The sequence below is a fragment of the Nothobranchius furzeri genome, chromosome 12 (genome assembly GCF_043380555.1).
Source record: "Nothobranchius furzeri strain GRZ-AD chromosome 12, NfurGRZ-RIMD1, whole genome shotgun sequence".
NCBI lineage: Eukaryota > Metazoa > Chordata > Actinopteri > Cyprinodontiformes > Nothobranchiidae > Nothobranchius > Nothobranchius furzeri.
The window spans coordinates 65,161,788-65,171,174 of NC_091752.1; the positions used below are offsets into that span (position 1 = coordinate 65,161,788).

Here is a 9,387-nt window from a genome sequence, read left to right on the forward strand (position 1 = left end):
GGACGGAAACGACAGGAAATGTTGGTTTAGAGGTGGCGACGGCATGAACAGGTGGAGGAGAATGAAGGACAGATTTGTCCGTATTATATAGTCTCTGAAATATATAAACACGTTAGTAAATACACTATCGAGGACAGGATACATGAGTGTTATGGTGGCACGATACCACAGAGCAGCGCTACGCCCTCTGTTGTCCTGGTGGGGAATTGCTATGCAGAACAGAAGTTCGAATGGGAAAACCTTTCCGACAGTCCGTGTGCGTCTCTCCGTTGTGGAGCTCACAGAGAAGTATAAGTCAGGCTCAACACTTTTCTGCTCCCCCAAATGGCTGAAAGTGGAATTACAATGGTTGTAAACAACCGTGGCACAGGCTTTGAAGATAATGTCATCATACAAGGCGTTGAATTTTGCATGTGTTTATTAATTTATGATTATTGGTAGCTTGGACAGAAAGAAAACAATGAGCACTTTGCAACATTTTTAGATTGTTTGAAACCGAAACCAACCAGTGTAAGCCCCTGCCGATGCTCACACTGGTTTTAGTGATTTGCTTCACCTCCAAAGACAAACTTCCACACTCCACCATAATGACAACAAAAAAGCTATCTTCTTCTTGTACTCATTGTCGACGGTCAGTAAACTGAAAAAGCTAACCGCTAGCTACCAGCACAGCAAACAACTGTTACTGCAAAGCAAGAAGAGACCTCCATCTAGTGTTCCTAACCAAACCAACCAAGTTGTTTATTGCCGTTTCTGGTCAGCAGAGTGCTACAGAGTGCTGTCCCATGTTAAGCTGCTCACCTTTCTGGCTCAAGAATTACTGAAACCAGTTGGAAAGCAATAGCTCAAAATGACACTAGATAGTTTTCAGAACTTTAAGCTAGAGCTTTAACATTGGTCTCAGCGATTGTTGACTTAGAAACTTGGCCAGTTTCATATTGACACCACTTAACAGTTTTGTGAAGCGGGACGGTGTTCTATAGGGGGCGCTCTTTACCTGCTTCGTGGCTGTTAGCTGTAATGCTAGTGGTTAGCATTTCCAGTTTGCTGATTATCAATAAAAGCACAAGAAGATGAAAAAGTTTACTTTTCAGTTGGCATCATGGCATCATGGTATCATGGCATCATGGCATGAGTAAGAGTGTAATTAATGTTTTTGGAGGTGAAGCAAAGAGCTAAAAGCGTGAACATCGGTACGGCCTACGCTATTTTGAGGGAGCTAAAGGATACTACAAAGTAATGGACTGATGGTGACCTGGCTTTGTTGCTACTGGACTTGTAAGTAATATTTGTTTTACTTTGTGGTTTATTTTAGTATTAGTTGGCTTGTGTTGGTGTTAGCTTGTTTTTAGTGCTAGCTATAGCAGGCTGCTGCAGGGTTGTTTACAACAGTTGCAATTCTACTTTCAACCAGTAGGGGCATAGGAGCAGGAAACAGGGTATCGCTGCAGACCCGGCACTGCAGATTCAGGCTTTTACTGCTTCTGAGAAAGCATCGCTCACTGGTTTCCTAATCCCAGATGGATCACAAGTTGAGAGTGTGAATTGAACATGGAGTACAGTGTTTGTTTCACTATTTTTTAAATAAAATCTGAGTTTATTTTCTATCTTAATTTCTAAATAAAAATATATCTGGCCCCAAACCTTGTCCTAACCCTAAGGTCCATAAACATCCGTCAATTAGAGGTCGCTGTCCCGAAAAGATTAGAAGCCTGAATCTGCAGCTGGCCTGAATCTGCAGTCTGGATCTGCAGCCATTTACTATTGAGGAAGCTGCTCCGTGTGACCTTAAGGACAGTTTCTGGTCTGCAGAGGGTGCTGCTCAGGTGTATGGCTCACAAACCTCTGAAATCAGGTTGAAAGCAATAGTTTAAAGTGTTTAATTACCTCTTTAATGTTGCTTTAATAAACATTTATGTTGATGCTTATAGCTCCCTGAAGTTTCTACTAATAATCTGTTGTGTTAAACCTCAGTACACCTCTGCTTGTGTCTTTAGTCCTTATTTCCCTGCAGTTGTTCCTCTGCTTAACAAACAGACATGCTGGTACTCAATATAATTGCCTTTAATGTTTTTGATACAACTAAAAATGTCTAATTATAAATTTCCCCTCCTCTGCTGCAAACTAACATATTTACTGTACTTTCAGTGAAACATCAAATAACTACTTTTGGCCTCTAGCTCAACAAATCAACGTCAGTATTTAAGGTTTCTATTTTAAGGGCACTTTTAACACTATAATTCTACCTTTTTCTGGCGTGAGATCATAAGTTTACAATTTCCACGCAGCCACTGAATGCAGCATTAATGTAATGAAAAATGAACCCTAAATAAGGAAATAAGACGTGACCCAGGACTTCGCATATTTATTTATTTAATTAAAAGGCTTGATTTTTCAGAGAGGACTAAAAACAGTAAAACAATAATTAAACTTAAGACCACTGTAGTAATTAAAATAATAATAATGATAATAAACAACCATCTAAATCCTAAATTATTTTGTTTTTATCCCACAGATTCAGGGTCAGCCTGGAATTGTCGCTCCCATCTGATTCCTTTGGGAGGACTATTATGAAGGTTAAAAAAGGCCAGTAGACTAATTTTCTTAATCAAGGCTCAGTTATTATTTATTATCTGACACTTTTTGACCCTGTGTCGTATTACACACTCATACTTTTGCTTTGACCTTTTCATGATTTCATATGTTGGAACAGTTGAAAGGAAATTTATGGATGAAGACATGAAGTTAGTTGGTAAGGGTGGAGGATGCAGAAGACAGGAATTAATGGAGACAGATGATTGGTTGTGGCGACTCTGGGGGGGGGGGGGGGTCAAAATGCAACAAGCTTGTTTTAAAAATGAGCATTTATTTATTTTATTATGTATCAAACAATAGTTTTACTAAGACAGCAGAGCTGATGAGCCATAGAGGTTCTGCTCCAGGTGTAGTTCCCACTTCTGACCACTAGAGGGCATAACAACCCCCCCTACTTTGTTTTTCTATCAAAATGTTGTTTGTCCACCTTTGATCAACATTGCTTTTTCCTCTTAGATGTTAAATTTTTTTTTAATTTGTTTTCTTCAAACTACAAAAAAAATGTTTGTGTCAAGCTGACAAAAACACGTTTTAAACACAAGGAGAGAATTCCCGTTTCTGTTCATTTGGGCGTTTTTCTCTTCATGAAGCCTCAATTCTGCACACACACACACACACACACACACACACACACACACACACACACACACACACACACACACACACACACACACACACACCAGAAACAACACTTTCTTCATTTCTTTTAGAACATTTTAATTAAAGAGACAGACATAAAAAATCCCTTCATGCCACAACTTTTATTTTTCCACCCGACACGAGAAGGACGAATATTTCACACGCCTTCAGAAATAACGGTAAATAAAAACTCCTCTGTGTTTACTGTTGTGTCACTAATGCATGAGGTCAAAAACCCATTGCTCCTTCCTCTAGGACTGTTGCCGTGGCAACAAGAAAACTGGACAAAAGTGAGCTTTAATTAAGGCCAAGAAGCCCCCCAGAGAGTAAAGCTGAATTTCTTCACCGTTTTTTTAGCCAATAAAAAAACAACACTTTGATTTTATGCTTCATGCCGACTCATTGTGTCTATTTTCACTTTGACAAAGAAAAAGCAGGCGGCCGATCTGCGTCGTTTGGGACCATCACACAGAAAACAAGAAAAGGATGACAACACGACTCTGCCTTTGGGTGATTCTGGAAAAACAAAAACAACACAAACATGCTGTGTGTATTTTTGTGGCTTCCCACTGAGACACACAAACAAAAACAATAAATCAAACAAAATGTCAAATTTATATCAGACTTCCACATAAACGCTTCAGCTAAAAGGCTCGAGTTTCCTGTTGGTCCCAGTTTAGCAAACACACCTTCCTGTGATTCCCTTGGTTGTGTTTGGAGTAAAAATGAAGTCCTACAAAAATACTTTTGATTTTTTTGTTGTGTAAACTTTTGCAACCAAAGGCACTATCTTCTCCTCTGGCCAGTCTCCCGCCCATCATGTTTGAACCTTTCCTTTAACTCGGTTCTCGGTTTGCACCAGATTTAAAGATCCTGCTAGTACGCTAACATCAAACCAAACGGCGGAGCATCATCTGCACAGCTGTGCAGGAGTGAGACGTGCCTTTTGTTGGCTCGAGGAAATGCTACAAAACTCTTTAATGCACCACAAGAAAAACGCTGCCTCGAAGACATTTGGGGGATAAAATCAGAGTCTTCAGATTGATTTTAGTGTTCAAAATGTTCCCTTTTGGCTAATAAAATAGACACAGGCACATCTGTGCATGTAGTCAGCAAGCACAGGAACCTGGAGAGTTTGTTGTCTCTGCAACAAGCAGAAACAAATCCAGTCAGCCAGCCGCGCAATGGCTGTAATCAACATGGCAGACACACACAGACATTCCCCTTAGAGACAGGAAAACTCAGGATTAAACATGAGTTTAAAGTAGGATGAGCATGCTACGCGCTTCCGTCACCTCTTTTTGATTGGCTAGACATTCAGCAGGCACCACCTTCATTTGTCTCAGAAAATCTGACCTGAAGGCTGGATTCATGATCGAAGGAGTCTCAACGTCCTCCCGAGCAAACCGGAGCATTCTTACCACACCACACATGGTAGGATTATCTGATAAGATTATCTTTAGAGTTGTCAAGAAAATCCCTAAAAACTAAGCTCACAGAGAAACCATTTCTTACTTGCAGGCTAACATGCAGGCTAAAGGTGAAAATAGCCTTTTACCTGATTTCCTGAATTAGCCGCCGTAGAAAACAGACGAGGAAACACTCTGAAACGCCACTGGCCCATCATAATGTTGAATCAGCATTCATGGATTCACCCATTGGCTGTTGTTGATTTAGCATCCAGGAGAGGACAGAGCACGTCTCAGCTAGTAGAATCTAACCATTAGCATTAGCAACTCCACAACATGACAGAACTCCTTCAGGCTTGTATTATAGACCCTTTTACTGTTTGTAAAGAATATGACGTCACCGAGAATGCTCGCGCAGCTTGGCAACAGAGAAGGGCATTGTTTCAGGCTTTATCAAGCTACGCTGCGGGGTTATCACAGGCAAATCTTGAATGTTATATTATTAAACTCACTTTAACGAATGGCAACAGTCTCCCGGATCCCTGTGGCATTACGGAATGGGTGGAAGATGTGGGTGCGTGGCCAGATATCCAGTGGCCCGATATATATACGTTTTTAGTGGAGAGGCCCAGTAAGTACACACGTGAGAAGCTACGTGCGTACAAATCGTTAGATGCATACAACTATGTTGTCTGTGGCCACGTACAGAAAGTAAAATATCACGACATAGACTCTGAGTTTTGCGTCTTGAAGGCAGAAGTCCTTCCTAGCCAAAGACAAGGACACAAGACTGCTATGTACGAGGCTTGGGTCATAGTAAACAAACCAGAGAACTACGTCTTCACAGCCAACTGTACCTGCATGGCAGGGTGAGTATAGCATAGGTTTCTTTTTTTAGCGTGCTCAGAGTACAATGGTGTTAATTTTAGAGGAATACAGTTTATACTAATATGCAGTGGGAAAATACAGATGAATTAGAATGAAATGTTAATTTGAAGCATGAAATAAAGCGTATAAATTTATATGTAATCTTAGTACATAATTACCTTACCTGATATAAAATGGGCGCTACAAACTCGAGCATTTCGGATCGTGTTTTCAGTCCAGTTTTCATCAACCCTTTTGATGGCCTGCAGCCACAGACGCCTCCGATTTTGTTGAAATGGATGTGCTCCCTTCGGAATTCTGTGAAGTTTCAGTCCACTGCTTGAAGAGAAGCGATTCTGGCATCCATACACGCAACAACCCGACATTTTTATGTGCTCAGAACTTCAAAACAAAGGGTTTAAAACGCTGTTTTAGTATCGAGTGTGAATGAGGAAGCCTTCACTCTCGTTGCCAGGCTGCGCGCGCAACTTTTGATGACGTAGGTAGTAAAAGGGTCTATTTGAGGAGGTAAAACATCAACGTTGCACAACAGAGTCAGTAGTAGTCGCATTGCTGTTAGCCAATCAGAGGCGAGACGTCCGAATATCAGGTGATATACTGCTGCGCCCCCCCCCCCCCCCCCGGTTGACTTCCTAAAACAGGAGCGCCAGAGCTCTTTTCCCCACAGAGATCGAATCACAAGACGTTTATTTATTCTAGAGACCACTGCAAATGCGTTGGGTTTAACGAGTGAACTTGGTCTTTAAGAGTGACGTAAAAGAAAACCAGTGTGAATATGAACTGGGCTGTAGGTCACCACCGGTTTCCTGAGTGGGTCTTTCAGAAATAACTAAAGTTTTAACATTTTTCCCGTTGCTGCCAAAAACTGGTCAGACTTTATCACAGCACTTTTTTTCTCTAAAATGTGGTGAATTTCTATTTGCACGAGTATTAATTTGGTGTATTTTTACATTTATGAGCTAAAAATAAACCAATCGGCCACCAGCTGAAATCGCCTCATCGGTCTGCTTCTACTTCCTGTGCTCGGACAAACAGAAAGCTTTTTTTAACACCAATTGTTTGAGTTGAGTCCCAGCTGTGTGGGCCCATGAGCTCAAAACAGGAAGTTGGGGTTCAACAGGGAAAGGGACACACACCGACCAACACCTGCTTACAGACAGGATGCAAGTCCGTGACTTCATGACCAAAATAAATAACTTCACATCGTCTGTGTGCTTCTTTAGATGATTAAGAGCATTACTCTTTGTGCACATTCACCATGACAAAGACAGGACAGGAACAGGTGTGCAAAGGCCCGTCTCTGGTGAGAATCACTCACTGAGGATGGAGTCTGGCCTTTCATAGCCGAAGAGCCTGAAGTCGGGCTCGTAGAGTTTGTACAGTTCTCTACGAGCCTCCACGGGTACCGTGCTGAACCAATCCCACTCCCAGCTGCTGGCTGTCAGGTTCCTCTGTGAGGAGGGGAATTCCACCACGTTGTCCACACGCAGCAGACGAAGAAGATGCACAGCATCCTCCTCCGCCGTCTCCAAGTGGCCCACAAAGTCGTACTGAATTTGGCACGGGTGGCAGAGTCGGTACACCTGTCTCCAGTGCTCGTTGAAGGGCATGTCCTTCTCTGTCCGCGGGTCCAGGAGGTACTGGACGAAGTGCGAGAAGTTGGGCCGGATGCCCGACGTAAATGCCTCGTCCACAGAGGCAGGAGGGGTCGGCTGGTTGGCATAGCGACGCAACATAACTTGTGCAAAGCGCCGGTAGAAGTCCTCGTTGCGCATCTCAAATTTATTCCTGAAGGCAGAGATGAGACGCACGAGGGGGTCCCGGACAAAAAGGAACTTGGTGTACTTCTTCAGCTTCACCTGAAACAGAAACAGAGACGCAGCTCGATGACCCGCCTGCTTCAGTTCACAGTAGATGATCGTTAGCAGCCAGGTGTGCACAGATGTTCATGCTACACGACTAACGCTGATGCATCTGGGAGGTATGACATCACAGGGGCTGATTACAGCCCGGGGGTGTGATGATGACATCATAATCAGTTTTTTATGTGATGCTGGCAAGATTTTCTCCAGCCTGCTGATGTAGGCTCCCGTCTGTTAGCATGAAAGACATCATTTCTGCTGTACCGGTCAGAGTTCAAACAACACGTTTCCTGTTAAAGATCTGATGTGATCTCCAAACGCTAAAGGTTACCGAGTCACTGTAGAGGCAGAGTGAGCAACAGACAGAAAGAGAGAGAGAGAGGGGTTCTGCACACAAACGTCAGACGTCTCCAGCTTGTGAACGGACCTTCATGAGGTGTCTTGCGAACTTGCCGTAACGCTTCCAGAACTTGTTGAAGGTAAAGTGCATGCTGCTGTTGTGGACCAGGTCTCTGGGGATAGCCAGGGGGTCTCTCTGGGGAACGCCCTCCTGCTGCAGGCTCTCGCTGAGAACGATCATGATGCGCTTCCAGTTGCTGCACGCCACCTGGGATTCACAGCAGGGAAACGGCTGGACATCAGCATAGATGCACCCGTTTTGGTCCTGAGGGCGGATTCGCGTGCATCTCTGAGCTGCTGACACCGATGAGGGCTAACGAAACAGCTAACAGGGAGCTACGTTTTTAATTTATTAGCAAAACAAAGAATATGACCCTGGAAGAGCAACCGTCCACATGGAAAATCTGTTGTTGCTAAGGAGGATTAGCATTTAGCGACGGTGTCATGTTTTTGCATTGCGACATAAAACACACGGAACAAAAACCCAATCGTTAAATATCAGGATTAATGGCCGATAACGATGGCCAGCTGATGATGACATGAACATGGTGAAGAGCAACGCTGCGTACCTTGGGAACGTAGCAGTAGATCACACCATGCCTGTCATCCACGATGAGATGATCCAGCTCCTTGTTGGGGATGTCATCAAACGAGCGATTTTTACCAGGAAACGCCACGGAATCGTTAGCGCAGACCTCCTGAAGTAACCTCCGTCTCTGCTCCTGGGTTAAACAGACTCTTATGACTCAAACCGACCTGTAGCAGGAGGATTATCTAGTGGACTCTGAACTACAGCCGGATTCGTGACTCCTCAATGATAAAGCAGACGAACCTGTCTCTCCCGGAGCTCTGCTGCGATGGGAGTTAGGTGAATCTTCCACTCCCTCCGTGGAACGTACCGCTCTTCCTTCTCCGACTGGTTGCTGCTGTCAGCCGGGACCACATCCGTGGGTTCCCCCGTTCCCGGCTCTAGGAACTGGTTAACAAAGGCATCGATGTCATTCAGGAAGGACGGGGTCCGGGACGTCGTCGGGACCTTTGGCCGTGGAGGGGGGTGGGGGATTCTGGGTCCAGGTGACACTGGGGTGTGCAGGTAGAAGTGTGAGGCTCCGACATCGTCCCAGTAGATGATGATCAGTAGAATCATGAACGCCGAGCCCAGGACTATGAAGATACGGAACATCCTGGTTGTTCCCATGGCAACGGTTGCTCGCTACAGAGTCACCATAGCAACAAACTTATGATTTAACAGGGCGTCCTGGCGTTGCCATAGCAACAAATTAAAACGAGTCACCTGGTTCTCTCTTCTTTTTTTTTTACAATGCCTTTTTCTGTGACGACCAGGGCAACAGACTGGTATTGTGGGGCTACAGGGTTACCATGGAAACGGGGTCCAGATGCTCTGTCTCACCATGGCAGCGAGCACACAGCCGCTTCTGTGGAAGGATCGGGCTCATCATGATGCTGCAGTGCAGGCAGGACTCACCTCCGGACCTTCACACACACACACACACACACACACACACACACACACACACACACACACACACACACACACACACACACACACACACACACACACACACACCTTAAAT

At 44.2% G+C, this 9,387-nt stretch overlaps 1 protein-coding gene across 1 annotated transcript; it reads right to left on the minus strand.

The window, feature by feature from the left end:
• Positions 1–6,644: 6,644 nt before the first annotated feature.
• On the minus strand, positions 6,645–9,131 carry chst12a (carbohydrate (chondroitin 4) sulfotransferase 12a). Its single transcript, XM_015945409.3, has 4 exons — positions 8,625–9,131; positions 8,362–8,514; positions 7,821–8,000; positions 6,645–7,390 (listed from the first exon to the last, which is right to left on the minus strand). Exons 1-4 carry the CDS (start codon positions 8,988–8,990, stop codon positions 6,842–6,844), a joined length of 1,248 nt encoding a protein of 415 aa, XP_015800895.3. The 5' UTR covers positions 8,991–9,131; the 3' UTR covers positions 6,645–6,841.
• Between the last annotated feature and the right edge of the window lie 256 nt (positions 9,132–9,387).

What these genes read in the sequence shown, in the direction of transcription:
- chst12a (XM_015945409.3), bottom strand. Translation starts at nt 8,990, where the DNA reads ATGGGAACAACCAGGATGTTCCGTATCTTCATAGTCCTGGGCTCGGCG. An exon ending in CAGAGCTCCGGGAGAGACAG is followed by an intron (nt 8,515 to 8,624) that starts GTTCGTCTGCTT and finishes TGTTTAACCCAG; the next exon opens with GAGCAGAGACGGAGGTTACT. An exon ending in TCTACTGCTACGTTCCCAAG is followed by an intron (nt 8,001 to 8,361) that starts GTACGCAGCGTT and finishes TGTGAATCCCAG; the next exon opens with GTGGCGTGCAGCAACTGGAA.